Raw genomic sequence first — 20,188 nt, 5'->3', positions numbered from 1 at the left:
GTTCCTCTTGATTGTGACCCTCTGTGTATCCTGGATTTGTGTGACTTTTTCTCTCATCAAACTAGGGAAGTTTTCCATCATTATTTTTTCAAACAGGTTTTCTATCCCTTGCTCTTCTTCTTCTCCTTCTGGTATCCCTATTATATGAATATTATTATGTTTCATATTGTCTTGCATTTCTCTTAATCCCTCTTCATTCTTTCTGAGCCTCTTTTCTTTTTCTTGCTCTTTCTGGGTGTTTTTTTCTACTTTGTCCTCTAGCTCACTACTCTGATCTTCTGCTTCATCAATCTTGCTTTTGATTCCTTCTATTATGTTCTTCAGTTCAGAAATTGTATTCTTCATTGCCTCTTGGCGCTTGTTTACAGTTGCTATTTTCTTTTTCATGTTGATATACTTTGCAATGAATTCATTGTAGTTTCCCTGTAGTTTCTGGGAGCTCATTGTGAGCTCATTGAACTTCCTGATACCATTGCTTTGAACTCAATATCTGATAGTTGAGACTTGCCTCTATTTCATTTAGCATTCTTTCTGGGGCTTCCTCCTTTCCTTTCATTTGGGGATTGTTTCTTTGTCTTCCCATTGTTTGTGAGACTCTTCTTGTTAGCTTCAGCTTCTTAAATTGATCTGTTTACACAAGCTTTAGAACACCCTCCTCTCATTCACAGACTCTACTGCACAAATATTACATGGTGGGGAGACAACAGTGAGCTAAATATACATGGCCTCTGCTCTTAATGCAGTTTATATTCTAAAGTCAGGGAAACAGACAATAAACAAGTAAACAATAAAAGAGAAAGGCAAACTAATAATGTGAAAAGCTAGAAGAACAGAGTTCAAAGGGCAAAGCACAGGAAATGGCATGGCTAGTCTGAAGGACATAATGGAGGCCAGTCAGTGCAGTCTTGTGAGGGAGGGGGAGGTAGTCTGAAAGGAGGAGGGTTTTGTAAAGGGCTCTTCTCACGATCGTGTGACAGAGTGTATAGCAACATGGAAAAATACGTGTTAATAAAAAAGAATACAAAGTTATATATAAAAGTATAAGTAGAAATTATAGGAATAAGTGGAAAGAATACAAAACTATAAAATGATATCCGACATAGAGGATTATTATTGTTTAAAAAAAACACACAAATCGATTATGAATTCAGGGCTTAATATACTTTAAAATCTGTATAATAAATACTTTTGATTATAGTCCAAGGATATATATACTGCTACCTACCCGAGTAAAAGTTGATCCTTTGGATCCTGAGACACGTACACAAAATCCCTAGGTCAAAAATGGAGAGGTTAGCTCCAGTAATAAAATAAAGAAATCAAGAGGCAATTTATTTAAACATTTACTTTACCTCAAATATGCCTTTGGCTTATAACCCATGGCCAGAGCTTTTTCTTCTGCCATAATCAGCATTGCAGAGGCACCATCGGTCTGAAATGTTAAGCAGAACAATGATGTTAAATTCTTCAGCCTGTCTGGAGGTCTTTCTACAGCCATCTCCTTCTGTGTTCTGTTCCTGAACCTGCCAACTCGTTACGGTCATATGGTGATTCTATCTGACAAAACCCCTTCGTTTTCTCCATCAAACATCCCAATTCAAACATCCACACCACAGCGTGTTTGACCCCAATTTGGAAAATATTCCAAGTACCACAATTACCACAACAACAGACAAAGAGAATAGGTATTAAGTATATACATATTTATAAACATGCATTTGTAATAAGCTTAAAGCAAAAGTTGTTTACTTGTAGCACAGAATATCAGTAATTTCACGCATTAAAATGATCTGTGATTTATTTATTTTTTTAGCTGCTTCCTGCCTATGGCTTCTAGGTGATATTCTTCTACTAATAGTCTCCAAAAGCAAACCAATGGGAGAAGAGAAACAGGTAGGCAGCTGAGAACATTAGAACCATAGTCTTCCCTCTTTGGACACAACCCATGTGCTTTTTCCTAATTTATAATGGGGAAATTGGGGGACAAAGAGGTACCACTGGAAAAAAAAAGCCCTTTACGGAGACTTTAAGAGCTGGAAAAAAAAATCAAAAATTCCACAAAAGAAACTACTCCGCAGAGTTTGTAAAATAAAAGCAATTTCTACCACATTTTAACATATTTTCATGTTAAAAATATGGAGGGTGGCCACAGAGTCTGGAAACACAGCTTACTATACACAATGCATGGTTTATGGACATTACATTAGTCGGTATACCACTGTGCAAAACTGCAATGGATATGATGCAGTACACATTTCCAAAACCCACATATCTGTGATGTATTGCCTCTGATAATTTGTGTTTTTGGTTTTCAATAAATAAACCTGCACACTCCAGAAATAATCAAGGGGATTCAGATCTGCAAGTGTGGCCCACACCACATGGCCCTGTCACCCAACTTGGTTTTGGAAATGACCATCTAACCAGTCCTTTACCACTTAGGCTTAACAAGATGGTGCATCATCTGTTGGAGCTCCTCCAGGTACCTACCCTCAACCAAGAGCAGCCACTGAACAGTCACTTACCCAGGCCAAATATGTCAAGCATTTACCTATGTTTCTGGACATTATGTCCAGGGAGGGGAGATATGTTATAAAAGAAATACCGACCAGGTAGACTATATTCAGAAGATTACACCCAAGGTGGTAGGAGAAGGGAAACCACATCTCTTAGGCAGAAGAGAATAGGAATGATTAAATGAGGAGGAGCCAAAAAACAAGGAAGGACATGAAGCTACTTGCAAGTAAGTAAAATAACAACATAAGATGAGGGTATATTTATTTCATGATGGGGAAAATGATTTGGGAATAAAAAGCATCATTTTCTTTTTTTTTATTATATGATATTGATTATGCCATTACAGTTGTCCCATTTCCCCTCCTTCATTCCCCTCCACCCTGCACATCCCCTCCCCCTACTAACCCCTCCCCTTTAGTTTATGTCCACGTGTCACAAGTTCTTTAGCTTCTACATTTCCTATACTATTCTTGCCCTTCCCCTTATCTATTTTCTACCTACCGTCTATGCTACTTGTTCTCTGTACCTTCTCCCCCCTTCTCCTCCTCCTACTCCCCTGTTGCTAACCCTCCATGTGATCTCCATTTCTATGGTCCTGCTCCTGATCTACCTATCCACTTAGTTTGCTTTTGTTTTAGGTGTGGTTGTTAATAACTGTGAGTTTGCTGTCCTTTCACTGTTCATATTTTTTTATCTTTTTTTTTAGATAAGTCCCTTTAACATTTCATATAATAAGGGCTTGGTGATGATCAACTCCTTGAACTTGACCTTATCTGAGAAGCACTTTATCTGCCCTTCCATTCTAAATGAAACCTTTGCTGGATAGAGCAATCTTGGTTGTAGGTCTTTGGATTTCATGACTTAGAATACTTCTTTTCAGCCCCTTCTTGCCTGGAAGGTCTCTTTTGAGAAATCAGATGACAGTCCAATGGGAACTCCTTTGTAGGTGACTGTCCCCTTATCTCTTACTGCTTCTAGGATTCTCTCCTTCATTTTAATCTTGGCTAATGTAATTATGATGTGCCTTGGTGTATTCCTCCTTGGGTCCACCTTCTTTGAGACTCTGAGCTTCCTGGATTTCCTGGAAGTCTATTTCCTTTGCCAGATTGGGGAAGTTCTCCTTCATTATTTGTTCAGCTAAGTTTTCCACTTGTTGCTCTTCCTCTTCCCCTTCTGGTACCCCTATAATTCAGATGTTGGAACATTTAAAGATGTCCTGGCAGTTCCTAAGCCTCTCCTCATTTTGTTGAATTCTTGTTTCTTCATTCTTTTCTGTTTGGCTGTTTCTTTCTTCCTTCTGGTCCACTTGATTGATTTTAGTCCCAGTTTTCTTTCCATCACTATTGGTTCCCTATGCATTTTGCTTCATTTCACTTAGTGTAACCTTCATTTGTTCCTCTAATTTGTGACTAAAATCAACCAGTTCTGTGAGCATCCTGATCACCAGTGTTTTGAACTGTGCATCTGATAGGTTGGCTATCTCTTGGTCGCTTAGAAGTATTGGCTCTGGGGCTTTTAGCTGTTCTTCTGCTTGAGCCATAATGTTTTGGTCTGTTCATGCCTGTTATGTATGAGGGGCGGGTCAAGCCAGTTGCTGGGTTGTGACTGGGGGGGAGGTCAGAGAGAAAGCAATGGCATTTGTTCCACTCTCTCTTGAATTTCAGTCCCTTCTGCCGCTTCCCACAAGCAAATTGGGCCCTTCTGGTGCTGGTTCCCAAGTGTGTGGGCTTGTGTACATTGTAGGACCCTGTGAGTCTGTCTCTCCAATAAACTCCTGTGAGGCTGGGAGCCTCTCCCGGCACCTCGACCCCCGAAAGTTTTTCCAGTTGGTGCTTTTAGGCTTTAATTCCCGTCACTGGGGCCCTGGGTTGCACGGGCTGTATCACTGTCTGTTTTTTCTTTTGCCTGGTTTATCTGGGCGACACTATGTGTTCTTGGTCAGCCAGCCGCCTTGTGAGCCTTACTAGGTCTGCTCGTTTTGTCCCCATGCCTGCCCAGGTCCGCTAACCACTGCCTTTTCCTGCCAGGACCCCTCTCCGCCAGCCACCGACTCTGCCCCTCTTACCAGTCCGTATGAATGGTTCGTTGTTGTCAGACTTCGGTACATTCAATTTTCTGTCTGTTTTGGTTGTGTTTTTGTTTCTAAATGTTTGTTGTCCTAAAATTTGGTTGCGCAAGAAGGTACAGTATTTCCACCTATGCCTCCATCTTAGCCGGAAGTCAAAAGCATCATTTTCTAACACTCAGAGCTAGAAGAGTCATCTTGTCACTCTTTTTGCTCATTTTCCATGTCTTATAAGACTCCCCATATTCATATCCTATGTTCCAAAAATGCCTTTGCTCTCAGATCCCCTTGACTTTGCATTTGCTATTCCTTTTGCCTAGAATGCCTTTTACACATTTCTTGAAATGGCTATACTCTTCCCTCAAGATCTGCCGCTCAAGTGTTAACCTCCTCTGAAAAGCCTTTTTGACTTCCCCGAATACGTATTTTCTCTAACAGCCTACGCTTATGGCTATCACAATGCTTCCCACTCTATTACAATAATCTTTTTTTTTTCCTCCAGTGCCTAGTATAGGCACTCAACAACTTTTGACTACTTAAGTATTTGAGGACAACAGCCTTTTGTATCAGAATGGTGGCCAGACTAGATGACTCTAGGGCCTGAAAAACTCTCATTCTATTTTAACATTATCATTTTAATTAATATATTTGTAAGTCTCTATTCTTACTACAAATAGACAGGCCTACAACAGGGTTTTCTATCGAGCGTACAAAAATATAAAAGTCACCAGTAAACACATAGTTACCAGGAAAGAAGAATTTGCAGCTGTCACTGTGCCATAGGGCTTGACAAATGCAGGTTTTAGCTTGCCCATCTGCTCCAGGGAGGAAGGACGAATGCCATTATCTTTGGTAACTGTATCTCTTCCTATAAAAATATGAACTTTTTAACTCTAAGGAACAACAAGCATTATGTATCTTCTCTACAGAAATATGTTTTACAAATGAGAACAGCCCTAGCTCAGTGGATTGAGCGCCAACCTGTGAACCAAAAGGTCACAGATTTGATTTCTAGTCAGGACACATGCCTGGGTTGCAGGCCAGGTCCCTGCAGTGGTCCCTGCAGGTCCCCTGCAGTTGAAGGATATAAGAGACAACCAATCAATGTATCTCTCACACATTGATATTTCTCTCCCTCTCTTTCTCCCTCCCTTCCCCTCTCTCTAGAAGTAAAGAAATAAAATCTTTAAAAATAAAAATTACAAAAACAAGTGAAATGTAAATCATACCTATTAGCTAAAAATAAAGTCCTTTATAGTTATCATGATATTATCAAATTTTAAACTATACCCTTAAAACATTTGGAAAAAAATCTAAATAATTTAACAAAAAAGGGACACCCTATTTTCTTAAGATATTCATTCACATTTGGCTATTGCATACAGAAATCATATGAGTGAAGAAAAACAGGCATGTACATAAGAACTAAAATATATCAGGAAAATATAAAAGGAAATTCATATAAAAACTTCTCTCTTTAAAATATTTACCTATTGTGCCCTGACTGGTGTGGCTCAGCGGGTTGGGAATCAGCCCACAAAGCAAAAGGTTGCGGGTTTGATTCCCAGTCAAGGCACACGCCTGGGTTGCAGGCCAGGTTCCTGGGTTGGGGACACGCTGGAGGTAACCTACTGATGTTTCTCTCCCTCTCTTTCTCCCTCCCTTCCCTTCTCTCTAAAAATAAATAAATAAAATGTTCACCTACTGTTATACCATAAATTGAAACTTGAGTCCACATTTAAGCACAAAGGCTAAGTATTTTGGAAACAGAACTAACAGATGAGCCAAAAAGTCACTTGGGGTCTTGGAGTTTCAGGAGCAACTCAGACCTTCCTAACAAACATCATGAAATCCCCTTCACAAAGGAGAGCAAACTTTTTTACCTGGTACTTTGAAGGGCACAACGTCAGAAAGGAGTCCTTCGTCCTGCGCCTTCTTGGCCAGGCTATGCGAGCGCAGCGCATACTCGTCCTGCTCCAGCCGAGAAACGGCAAAGGCGGCAGCCAGTCGGTCTGCAGAGTGGCCCATGGTCTCATTGGTGGAGAACTCCGCCACCGCAGGGAGCTGGAAAGGAGCCGTACAGGATCAGGCACACTGTTCCAGGTGATCTACCAGGACTAGGGTTATCTGGGGGAGTTAAAATCTGCTATCAATCAAGACCAAGACAAGCAGAGCTCAATGGCAACAGGGCATCTCTAAGGAGGGCTCACAAACTCACATTTTCCAACCATTACCCTTTTTTTAAACCAAACAATTAACTGTGCCCTGTAACTATCAGAGCGTAAGTGAACCTGTGCTGTCTTACCTAATTCTAAGTCTCTGCAGTGAGCTGCTTTGGGAACACAAATCTTTATGCAAGAGTCCACCAGTCTTACCTCAGGTGTAAGGAAGTTCAATCTGAACTTAGAGATTAAAGACAGTCGCTGACCCAGACTCTTGGCCTTGTTGAGATCAAGCATCATTTTCCTCATTTTCCTCGAATGACGAATAGGGATGTCGGACATTAACTCCACTCCACCTGCCACGACCACATCAGACTGGCCAGAGGCAATCAAGCCGACACCTATAGGACACAGGTCAATGCACATGAACATTTTTTGAGAAATCAAAAGGCCACTGATAGTTTAAGCTTTTTTATTTAAAAGGTACAACATCTGTAATTAAGGGTCTTTATCTTTCCAGAAGGATTAGGATGATTTTTTAAATGACTAAAAATACATCCAATGTACCAGAGAAAAACAAGTTCCATTCAGGCCACACAAACACCTGAGGATACCTGGTGGACCAACTCACAAACCACAATCGTACTCTAAACCAGAACCTTTGGCATATTTTTTATGCTCCCAGCTTCAGTTTTCAGATATTTTTACTGTAAAGAGAATTTACATTTCTACTATAAGCCAGAGAAATTCTGGCTTTTGAGATGTAAATCAGCCCCCTCCCTCCTTATGGTCACTGGCAAGTGTGTTATTGCTGGAACTGGGAGTGAGCCCATGCTGGGTAGGTGAAGAGCCCCAGCCACTGCCCCTGGCTTCACCTCCTGCCACCCATGGGGAGGTGGCCCCACCTTGCCTTGAAGCTGCAGAGAGAACACATGACTGCTCTACCTCTCAGATTTCCTATCTTTTCACAATAAGGATGCTGCAAAATGTCCCACAGTTTTACTCAAGTTTGTTAGGAGAATGTGTAACTAATAATAAAAATTGCTGAGCTGTGGAGAGAAAGGAGAAGAGACAGCTGTACTATCTAAAGCAGTGATTTAGCACTTGGAGATGGTGGGCAGAGGAAGGCCACAATCTCCGTGGATCACTTCAGTGTCACCTGGCGTTAAAACTTAGGAGCTCACACACTATTCACGCCTCAGATTCAGAAGCACCTCCCTAGAAACATACTCCTCCAGTTGATAATACAAAGATTTAAATATTACCTTATTTTTAAAAAAACACAAATTCAGAGATCTGTGTTTATCACTTACTTCTGTTAAGAGTATTTTTTAACGACGGAATCAAAGACAAAAGAGAATTACCATGCGCCTTCTGCTTCCCCAAAACATACCTGTGGTCATGGCTTGATTGGCAGAGATGCAGGCCATGGTGACAGTGTGAGCAGGGGTCTTGTCAGAGAAGCCCGCGCCGAGGGCAGCCTTCAGAAGACACAGTGAATGAAACGACCAAGTTACACGTAAAGGACGCTTTGAGCACTACTTTTCCGTGTGCTGAGTCAGGAGAGGGTTTGAGTTTAATATTCTACACAGTAATATTTAAGATAAAATCAAAGCCATCACAGAAATGTTTTACTCATTTTTCACCTAGCTATTAATCGAGAATCACTCTATAAAACTCTTGGTAGCAAGTTTTTACTATGGTATACAAACCTACAACATATCTTCTGATTGCCTAGCAACGCTTTGCTCAGAGCCTTTGAAGATATCAATACATAATTTGATTTTAATGTATTTAAATGTTGAAATAAACCTAAAGTAAACCTGTTAAAAACACTTGATGAAATGGTAAAATATATCATAGGGTGGGGTCCTCATGATCTGTGCTCCTACAGTTCAAAGCCTTAGCAGCAAAAGCCATCAGATATGAAAAAAAATGTACAAAGAACCGACCACCCAGAAACAGTTCTCACCTACGTCCCCGCCCACTTATACTCCTCTCTACTCGACAGTCAGCCTCTCTCCGCCACCGCCTGCAGCCTCAGGTGGCACTCTGCAGATCCACCGTGAAGTCAAACAGGGAAACTCGCCAACTAGGCAGCAGTTCGGGTGGATGGAAGAACTTTGGAAAAATGCCCAAGTCACCAGTGAGCCCCTGACAACTGAGGGTTAGATTAGTTAATGCCTGGACGAGAGAGCTGGCCAGGATGACACAAGGGGCTTCAAAGAACAATCTGAGGGGAACTGAGAAAAACTGAGACCCCATATCAATCTTACAAAACTGGCCTCCATTATGATGGCACAGGAAAGTTAAATGTGAAGTGAACACCTCTATTATTTTACCTCACTATTTATTGGGGATATTAGGTTGCCAATAAACCAACAAATCCCTGACTCCATTGTTCATGTAAAGAATTAAAGCATAGGTACAACAATAAAATACTTATTTTTATAATATTAAAGCTTCCCTGTAAAAATAACACTCTCAATTCCCTACACTCCACCACTATCAACACTGTTTACTACGAAATTCTAACATTAGGGGGATTAATGTTTAGGGCCCTTTCCCTGAAACTATTTCACTACCCTCAGAATCTAAACTCTCCTATAATTTGGTAAAATAAACGTTTCCAAAGTCTAGATTAAAGAGGTTCAATGTTACTTAACTGATTTTCACCTTTATATTTATGCTCTCTGCATACTCCCACAATCTACAGAGATATAAATATGTTACAGTTCTGTACATGCAACATGACCTGACTCTGGTCTTTCCAGGTAGGTCTGATACTAAGTGACCAACTGATTTTGCTAAAAACTACCCTGCTGCCAACTACACCTCAGCTTCTCCATGTAAACCAATCCAGAATCTTCAGGGGGTGGGGAGAGCTCCTCAGTGGGGCAAGTGTAAAGGGCACTCAGGTCACCAGAGCCAATGCTCATGAGGTCCTTCCAAACCTGTGTGACAACACCCTTGGCCCCAGCTGACTCTCAGGACAGAAGGAGCTTTAAATAGAAGTGGATACTGGTGAGCCTGGTCCACGCGCTTCTTCTATTTAAAGTTGGAGCGGCTCTGACAGCAAGCTTAGGCCCTAGATAGCACACCAAGGAGCAAGGGGGAAAGGCGCCTCTTGGTAAAGTGAGAGAGCGGGGAAATATGCTTCAGTCAAGCCAGACTCCTGTGAACTAAGCACCAGGAGTTTTTTAGGGTTTCATATTAATTTTGTATTAACACGGATAATAAATTCCCTCGCTGAAAGTAATTCAGCTTTTAGGTGACACATCTATACAACTGAATCTTTCCCTGCAGCCACCGCAAAAATTACCCGGAGTACAAACAACTGGTGTCAGGATAGGACAGAGAAAGGGACTCTAGCTCACGTCAATCAATAGCTGAGATCTGCATATGGGTGTAAAGCTTCTAGGAAAATAATTAAAAGAGCCCTGGCTGGTGTGGCTCAGTGGATTGAGTGCTGGCCTGCAGACCAAAGGATCACTGGTTCAATTCCCAGTCAGGACAAATGCGTGGGTTGTAGGCCAGGTTCCTAGCTGGGGACATGTGAGAGGCAACTGACTGATATTTCTCTTGCACAGTGATGTTTCTCTCCTCCTTTCTCACTCCCTTCCCTTCTCCCTAAAAATAAACAAAAGCTTTTTTAAAAAATGTGAGGGCCCATGGAAAACATAAAAATCAAAGGAGGGGGGGAAAACCTCTTCCCGTTCTTACTTCTTTCCGGACTCCTGAACAATATACAGTTGACTTTGACGGCTGCAGTGATACCAGGCCCTCAACAGTTAGAACACCCACTGACACGTGAAAAGGTGGGGCAGAACCAACACTTCGGCCCTGCTCATTTTCCCTCCTCTCGGCTGACAGGGTGGAGTAACCGCCCTTACCACTGTACTGAACACAGTATCATAGCAGGCACAGACTAGAAATAGAACGTTTGGCACACTAAAATGTGCTGTGAAGCCGACCTTATCCAAATAATACTTTCAAACAAAAACAAAGCCCAAGAGATGTGTTTGTACTATTCACCACGAAATGCCTGTAAGACACATCACACAAGTTCCACGGTCTGTCCTTATCTTGGTTACCCAATGAGCACTGTGTGGAGTTATGCCAACTAGGGCAAAAGTGAACTCCCATAAAACAGTGTGTTAAAAAGTTGACCCGTGTGTCATTTAGGAGGTGGAAACAAATGAATAAGCAAGGCTACCTCCCACAAAGTCCATGTTAAGAAATAAGCTCTTTGCAAAATGTTAAAATTTTAAGTAAATTAGAAGCCACGCTCTAACATTTATACAAATCACATCAGCCTCACTCTGCTATAATCTCGACTTTCCTTAAGAAAACAGATAGACAAATTAACATTTTCCCAACCAGCTCAAATAACTGATTTGATTTTTACATAGTATAAATATATACTGAAGAATAATAATGAATATTGTTTAATATGCAAAAGAATACCATAAACCAAATGATGTACACTACATTAGTATAAAGTATAGTGTACATCATTCATTATTCAAGTTATAAAATCACACTGCAAGTCAGTTATAACTTTAGTTAGTGGATTTTAATAGCTTGTTAGAAAACATTTCATTTATCTATTTTTAAAGGGAGGGAGAAAGAGGAGGGAGAGAAACATTAATATGTAGTTGTCTCTCATGCAACCCCTACTGGGCACCTGGCCCGCAACCCAGGCATGTGCCCTGACTGGGAATTGAACCCACAACCCTTTGGTTTGCAAGCTGGTGCTCAATCCACTGAGCCACACCTGCAAGGGCTGGATTTTAATAGCTTTTAAAGAATGCATTCTATTAATTGAAATACAAATTGATTCTCCTATCAATCTCTTTAAACAATATAAAGTTTGTTTTACTCACCTCTCTGGCTACATTGCTTGTCTTCACTTCCTGTATAACTGTGCCAAAGATGATATAGTCGATAGTTTCCTTTGGGACACTGGTCCGTTGCAATAAACCCCTGAGAGTGGAAGTCCAAAGCAAAGAAACAGTCAACACATCACAGTGCTGCAACAGATCATTTAAAACACTGCGCTTCTTTCAAAAGATTAAGCCTTAAATTTAAAAGAGCAGAACCTGTATCTTTACCTTAATTTGACAAGCATGTGGCTGGAACCTTATCAAAGAAGAAATGAATGAAGGAGTGATTTAGAAAGTCAGCATGTAATGCTCAGTTGGCGATAAGAAGTTACACAGAAAGAACAAAAGAAATTTGGAATAGGATAAAATAAGTAAACACCGTAACAGTGGGAAACAGCGTTCAGTAAAAAGAGAAGAGACGAATATAAAACCAAAAAAAAAGTAAAAATTCCGGATATGTTAAAGTTAACATTTGTGTGTTAAATATAAATTTGAAGTAATCAATGCAAATATAAACATATTTCTAGTTCTCTCTCCACTGATAGAAACTAGAAGGAATAGGAATGAGCACACCTTGAATTCAGACTTGTTCTCACTGCTGTTCCCCATTAAAGGAATCAGAACATTTTAATAAATGACTGAGACCAGGTCTAGGGCAGGGAAAGTACAAAGTGAACCTCACTGATCTCCTTATGCTGGAACCAGGAAAGCACTCAAAGACTTCTGGGACCATATCAAAAACAGGAATACAGGTGTTCAGATTTGTCAAAACTCATCACATAGTGCCCTTAAAATTTGTGCACTTTATTATGTGCAAATTATCCCTCAAAAAAATAACATTATACTAAAAAAACAAAGGGGCACAGGAGCCAACTGAAGGAATTCCAGCAGTTAAAATGTGAGATAATCTGAATAACATTATACTAAAAAAACAAAGGGGCACAGGAGCCAACTGAAGGAATTCCAGCAGTTAAAATGTGAGATAATCTGAGCTACAAAAAGAATAATGACTAATCTTGGCTATAACATAAGAAATAAATAAAAATCTGTTAAGTCCTCATCATAAAAAAAAGAGAAACTGTTCTTTATACAAAAATACCAGCCAATAAATATAGGAGGAATAACAGAATTAGAAATATCACAAATCCATAATAACTGATTCAGGCAAAAACTATCAATAAAGGCTAAAACCGTTTGGTTCGAGGTTGCCAGGGAACAGGATAGTCACATGGTGCTAAGATGTGACTGTCCTGTTATAGATGACTCATTAACTGCAAAGGGGAACGTGATACCTCACTTAAAATCTGGCTGCATGAACACCCGGCTCATGTGGTTAGATGCAGTGTCACGCCTCATGCCCCCTGATGCAACACCTGTGTGCTCTATCCGTGATGTATCACCAAAAACCCCAAAATATTTAACCTGAATACAATCAAGCCTCAAGATCTGACTCCCAGTTTATAGAAAATTCATGGAGGAAAGTTCAACATCATCATGAGAAAATATCAAGAATAAGGGATATTTTGTATAGCAAGCCTGGACCTTTCAAAAAATTATTGTCATAGGGAAGTGAGTGGAAGGAGAAAGACATTTTCTAAATTAAAACAGAATAAAGAGGCATATCCATAAGTAATAAGAACGGTGATTGGGTCCTGGTTTCACAAAAACTATTAACAGAAAAGACATTCTTGGAATAATTGAGAGGGACTTGACTATGAACTCAATATTAAACATTATCATGAAATCACTGCTATTGTTTTAGCTATGGTAATGGTATCACGGATAGCAGAAAAGGTCCTTACTCTTTGGTGATAAACACCAGAGTGTTTAGGGCAGAGGTATTTTTTAAAAGATTTATTTATTTATTCATTTGTTTTTAGAGAGAGAGGAAGGGAGGGAGAAAGAGGACACAAACATCGATCCTCTCACACACCCCCAACCAGGGACCTGGCCTGCAATCCAGGCATGTGTCCCAATCGAGAATCGAACTGGTGAACTTAAGGTTTGCTGGATGATGCCCAGCTCACTAAGCCACACTAGTCAAGGCATTTAGGGCTGAAGTATTAAGATGTTGACCATTTACTGTCAAATGCTCCAAACTGTACGTTATAGATACAGCAAGTACGGCAAAATGACACCAATGATGAAATCTAGGTAAAGGGTATTCCTCCTAGGAATTCACTGCATTATTCTTTCAATTTTATTGCACATTTCACATTTTTTTTAATTACAAGTTGAGGAAAAACCTGCCAACTGCCAGCCTGGGACTATAATCAGAAACAGGAAAATAAACTGGCTTTGAGGAAAAGATCACTTTCTTTTTAATATGTGAGCTGGAGGTGTCAAAGAAAACAGGTCAGATTTAGAGATCTGTGAGTCCTCAAGTTATAAAAAAAAGATTAAATAAATGAGATATTTAAGAAAAACATGTACACAGAGATATTCGGAGATCTAAGGACTGAAACTTGCAAAATGTCTTTAAAAAGAGAAATAAGAAGAATACTAGTTTTGTTTTGTTTTTTGAAGTAGAGAAGAATCAGTCAGGAGCTGGAAGGGAAGTCATAAAGGCATAATATTGAGAAGTCAAAGGAAGACAATTTCAAGTGGCATGTGAAATGCGACAGAATGTAAAGAGACTGATGCCTGAGAAAAGACTGGTGAATTTAGTGATTACAAAGTCACTGCTACTAAGAAAAGCTTCCAAAGTATAGTTACTGTAGAGCAGTGGGGATGGAAATGATTACTGTGAGATTAAGGAGAATAAATGGAATAACAACTGTTGCTTTTATTTTTTCTTTCTTTTTGTTAATCCTCACCCCAGGATATATTTATTAATATTAGAGAGAGAGGAAGGGGGAGAAAGAGATTGAGAAAGTGAGAGAAAGAGAGAGAGAGACATCGACATGAGAGAGAAACACTAATCAGTTGCCTCCTGCATGTGTCCCCACTGGTAATGGAACCCACAACCTAGGTATTTGTGTGCCCTGATCAGGAATTGAACTCACAACCTTCTGGTATATAGATCAATGGTCCAACTAATTAAGCCACCCAGACAGGGCTGCTTTCATTGATTCTTTAAATCTGGCAGGAACAGAAGAACAAAACAGATGGGCAGAAAGATCAACCGAAGTTTCAAACTAAGAAAAAACCTATGGCTGGTTGAAGATACAAAGGCAAAAAAAAAGCATCAGTGGAAAATAAATGAGATAATGCCCTACATTCACTAGCTGCTTGAATTTGGGTAGCACCTGTGGCTAAAATTAAGAATAAATAGTCCTGGCTGGGGAGGCTCAGTGAATTGAGTAACACCCTATGAATGAAAAGGTCCCTGGTTTGATTCCCAGTCAGAGCACATGCCTGGGTTGAGGGCCACGCCCCCAGTTAGGGTCATGCGAGAAACAACCAATCAATGTTTCTCTCACACACTGATGCTTCCCTCTCTTTCTTCCTCCCTTCTCTTCTCTCTAAAATTAAATAAATAAAGAATTTAAAAATAAAAATAATAAATGAATCTTGTAAAAGCTAACAAGTATTTTCTTATCACATAAAAGTTAAAACATACTAGATATGGAAATTCTATTAATAAACATGCTATTTCAACTGAAAGCTGAAGGAAAGTGCTTTTAATGAAACTGCATTTACTTACGAAAGTGCTGCTCTAGCCAAATCATGTGGCATCAGGTCTTTATATCTGAAAGAAAGTAAATAATTTAAACCCAAAGCCTAGAATTTTACTAAATTTTTTTCCATTCTATTTGAAATCCCTAAAGACATCCTCTAACCTATGCTGCTGCAAATGCATGTCTTTACTATCTGAAGCAGTCCAGCTCTTCAAATGAAGATACAGTGTGACTTGCTATCTGTCATCCCAAAAAATCTGGTAAAGCTTAACTCTGACCGAGTGAAGAATCAAAAGCAATCTGCCCAATATGTTACTGTTCAGCATGACATCCGTCAAATATTCTTTAAATCCCACCTTTTGAATTCTCCTGTTTAAAATAGTATTTACTTATTATTTGTATCTTCGGTGATGCCTACAGGGGCATGAAGGATATATTAGGACATTTCAAGGAATGTTTGGTATTGAACTAATTTGAGCTTTATGAAAGAAATGGAAAGACAGTATGGAGTTCCTTTACTCCTCTTCCTCAAATGCTAGTATCTTAAACGACCAAGAGGCAATCGTCAAAACTAAGAAATTAACATCGGCATAATACATTCACTAAGCTACTAAACTTTATCTGCACCTCACCAGTTTTTCCACTAATACCCTTTAAATGTTCTGTTCCAGAATCCAATCCACACGTTTTGTTGTCATGCCTCCTTAGTCTCCTCCAATCTGTGAGTTTCTCAGTCTTTCCTTGTCTTTCATGACCTTGACACTTGAAGATTAGGGTTATGGATTTGGGAAAAGAATATCATAGAGGTAAAGTGCTCTTATTGTTCCATATCAGAGTGTACGTACTATCAATATGACTTATTAACGGCAATGTTAATTTGTCCAAGGTGGGCTTTGCTAGTTTTCTCTACTATTAATGTTTTTCCCTTTCTTTACTCGATTTGTTAGAAGTGAGTCACTAGTCTGGTCCTCACTCAAGGGGAGGGAAATTAAGCTTCACTTCCTAGTAGAAGAAGTAACAAAGAATTTGTGAACGTATGTTAAAATCACCACAGTAATTAATAAATATTTTGGGAGAGAGAGGAAGAGGCTATGCTACTACCTTGTTTCTTCTCAACATTTCTTATCCACCGATTTTAGTGTTAATTCATAGATTCTGCTGGTAGCGATGATTACTGTGGTGTTCTAATGCAGATTCATTTATTTTCCTATTCCTTCTATATTTATTAACTGAAATCCTTCTGTAAGAAAGATTTATCTTTCCCTCTCATTTATTTATTTATACAACATTTATTTATGTCAGATGGGACTCATGGATATTTATTTTATTCTTTGGCTTATAATGCAATACTATCATAATTTATTTGATTGACCAAACTGTTCCAGGCTTAGTCATTGGAAGTTACTTCAGGTTGGTCTTATGTTCTTTTCGACCTTTTCTGCAGCCATCCTTTTTTCTTTTAACCACTTCTTCAAGTTCTGGCACAACGAAATGTTCCAGGCTGCTCCTGCATTTCCTCTGGCCCAACCTAGCAGTCATCCCTCCAGGGAGTCAAGTTCCTTATATTGAAAAACAAGACCTAAGTGTAAACTCTGTTTGTTTGTTTAAATGTCCAAATCTAAATCCCCTTTACTTTTAGGTCAAATATTTAACCGTTAGATTGAATTAGAAGATTAATTCTTTAAATTACTGGAATTAAAAACCTAAAAATCTAAAATGTTTTTATTTTCACTGCAAATCACAAAAGAATCACCAGTTTTCCAATTTTTTTTTTCAATTCCCTCAAATTTAGACCAATATAATTTGGGGGAAAGTTGTGTCATTTTTTAAATCATAAATTACTGTCTTACAGTCTTTATCTTCACTCTCCTGGACCCCTCTCCCAGGAGGACTGACAGACTCTCACATCCCCCTCCTGGAGTCTATTCTTAGGAGTATTTCCTAAATGCCTCACCTGTTAAAGTACCTGTTCTAACAAGTATCACTCCAGTTAAGAGCAAAGTTTCTTCAAATTGAACAGAAAAATGATCTTCCATCTAGAAAATGATTTTTCCATCTAGAAAATGATCTTCTAGTAGAGTTTTTTGTGATCTCAATTATAACACCAATAATATACCTAAACTATTTGACTTCTTTATAAATTTTCCCCTGTATATTATTTTAGTCACTTTTATTGTTTATATGAACACTGTCTTAAAATTTTTATTCTTCCTTCCCTATTAACTATCATTTCTTATATTACTCAAAGTTTATCTATTCTCTCTACTACTAAATTGTTCATAAACTTTCTTTTTTTCAATCAGGATTCTGAATTAAACTACAACCTAACAATAAAAAATGAATGGAACAAAGTCTATACTAATGTGCTGAATATCACGAATCAACCTTTCTGCAAATACTAATTACCAAAAAATAATGTTTAAATAAATAATTTAGCTGAGCATGTTCATATTTTTAACAGCTAGTAAAACAGTCACTATAAACATCTACACAGTATACAAACGGCCCTTTCAAAAAAATGTCTTCCTAGCCAAGAACTTTCTCTTGATCAAACTTTCCTTTTACTGCTTAGTACCAAGAGGATCCCATCTCCTCACTTTCCTGCCACTAAAGTTTCAGACTCTTTCCCTTACTACTGTTGTGTCACTATAGGTGATTATAGAAACACTGTCAAATGGGTTATTATATTGAGAAAAGACGGTCAGAGAAACTGTGCCACCATTTTCTTGTAGCATTGCTTCTATAAGAAAATACTCTCTAGAAACTAAGTCATCAGTTTAAAAATCAATGTTTACTGTCTGTGGATGTATCTCTACATGCATGCACGTGGGTGTACATCTTCCACAATTAATGGTATTATACACGCTACTTGCTGTTTTACACTTAACATATCTTTAACATCTTTCCATATTAGTACATAAAAATACGTCTCCTTATTCTTAGCAGATGCCTAACTATCCCCAGTGTGTTTTTAAGTTCATTACCAAAATCTGTAATCAGCTTTGGCCAGACTAAGCTTCACTTGGGCACAGAAAAATCTAAGAAGAACTGCAATTTGGTTCTAGGGAATTTTCGGGCTGGTCTAGCATCGTTCTGGTTCTGTTAATATATTTTGGGGGTTGTGCTATGTCAGGGTTTGGACCAGCCTATCAACTCTAATTCTGATCATTTCCAAGAAGCCAAAGCAGTGGATTAGTGGCCCTTCAGAATGCCCATGGGCCCATGTCCTTGGTATTCCAATTTCTGAAGAGGCACAAAAACAATGTACTTACCTCCAGACAGGAAAGAATATCTCTGCTGGAAGCAAGCTATCGGGACCCACATTAGGTTTGCAAAGCAGAGCTAGCTCAGCTACCAGTATAACAAGCCAGTTATACAGGCTTGTTAAAAGATAAAAAATAAATTTGCCATATTATTTCACCACTGCCTTGACTTATTCTGTATTAATTTCTGAAAATGTTATATATATATATATTAATTAGTCCATTAACCATGATATCACCTACATTTACAAAGACCATTTTTAACAATGCCTTAAAAGAAGAAATAAATAGACTGTGAGGTGAGGGACATGTTAATTAACTTGATTGTGGTGATAATCACACAATGTACATTGTATATCTTTTAAAAATACATAGCCTAAAAAAAAGAAAAAATCACAGCCTAAATTGACACAGTTTTTATGTGTCAATAATGCATCAACAAAGTGGGAGGGGGAATAATCATTTTATACGTACGAAGTGCCTGACAGCAAAAATGGAATGCGAACACCATCAACCACCACGATGTTTCTCAGATTGGGTTTTGCCAAGGTTTTCTTCGATTTAGGCTGGGCAGCTTTAATAAAAAGTTCAAAGAACTATTAGTTAACATATACAAAGTCAGATGACCTTTTACATTTCTAAAGATAAACATTCTACGAAGAATTATATTATTCAATGCCATTCACCAAACCACTTCTATATATGTGTGTGGTTGTGTTTGTGTGTGTGTGTGTGTGTGTGTGTGTGTGTGAGTGAGTGAAGACTAAGAAACTCTCCTGGCCAAGATGGAGGCATAGGAGGAAACACTGTGCCTCCTCACACACCCAAAATTAAGGACAGCAAAGATTTAGAAACAGAAACACACCCAGAACAGATAGAAAACTGAAATGTATGGAAGTCTGACAACCATTCACCCAGACTGTTAAGAGGGGAGGAGTTGGCGGCTGGCAGAGAGGGATCAGAGGGATCACAGCAGCAAAAGGCAGTGGCAGCCAGACCCGGAAAGGCAGGCAGCGCAGGGCTAGCAGACCCCAGGCTCGGGGAGGAAACGAGCAGAGCATGCAAGGTGGTTGGCTGTCCATGGTCGCACATTCGTACTCAGATAAACTAGGTGAAAACAGGCAGCAAAACAGACAAAGCAACCCTGGGCCTCAGCAATGGAAAATAAAGCCTAAAAGCACTGATTCAAAAGGTGCCAGGAGAGACTCCCAGCCTCACAGGGGAGTTCACTGGAGAGACCCATAGGTTCCTAGAATGTACACAAGCCCACCCACCCAGGAACCAGCACCAGAAGGGCCCGATTTGCTTGAGGAAAGTGGCAGAGGGGACTGAAATCCAAGAGAGAGCAGAGCAAGCACCATTGCTCCCTCTCTGACCCCGCCCCCACATACAGCATCACAACCCAGCAACTAGGTTGCCCCACCCTGGTGAACACCTAAGGCTCCACCACTCATATGTAACAGGCGTGACCTGAACAAAAATGGCTCAAACAGAAGAACAAATCAAAGCCCCAGAGCCAATACTTCTAAGCGACCAAGAGATAGCCAACCTATCAGATGTGCAGTTCAAAACACTGGTGATCAGGATGCTCACAGAACTGGTTGATTTTAATCTCAAATTAGAGGAACAAATGAAGGCTACACTAAGTGAAATGAAGCAAAATGCACAGGGAACC

General features: G+C 39.4%; 1 protein-coding gene across 1 annotated transcript in view; it reads right to left on the bottom strand.

Moving 5' to 3' along the window:
- HADHB (hydroxyacyl-CoA dehydrogenase trifunctional multienzyme complex subunit beta) overlaps window positions 1-20,188 on the bottom strand; it is a 36,058-nt gene that overhangs the window by 8,975 nt on the left and 6,895 nt on the right. The window contains exons 4-12 of the mRNA XM_037146713.2: window positions 18,988-19,087; window positions 15,277-15,321; window positions 11,631-11,730; window positions 8,138-8,225; window positions 6,958-7,145; window positions 6,466-6,646; window positions 5,329-5,450; window positions 1,353-1,432; window positions 1,226-1,273 (exon numbers count right to left, since the gene is read on the bottom strand). Of these exons, the coding sequence (XP_037002608.1) occupies window positions 1,226-1,273; window positions 1,353-1,432; window positions 5,329-5,450; window positions 6,466-6,646; window positions 6,958-7,145; window positions 8,138-8,225; window positions 11,631-11,730; window positions 15,277-15,321; window positions 18,988-19,087 (952 nt within the window). The remainder of the gene's footprint in view (window positions 1-1,225; window positions 1,274-1,352; window positions 1,433-5,328; window positions 5,451-6,465; window positions 6,647-6,957; window positions 7,146-8,137; window positions 8,226-11,630; window positions 11,731-15,276; window positions 15,322-18,987; window positions 19,088-20,188) is intronic.

This window comes from Artibeus jamaicensis, unplaced genomic scaffold, assembly GCF_021234435.1.
Source record: "Artibeus jamaicensis isolate MK-2021 breed Jamaican fruit bat unplaced genomic scaffold, CSHL_Jam_final contig_465, whole genome shotgun sequence".
Taxonomy (NCBI): Eukaryota; Metazoa; Chordata; class Mammalia; order Chiroptera; family Phyllostomidae; genus Artibeus; species Artibeus jamaicensis.
The sequence above is the reverse complement of the archived record's forward strand: the minus strand, read 5'-3'. Positions and strand labels throughout refer to the sequence as shown.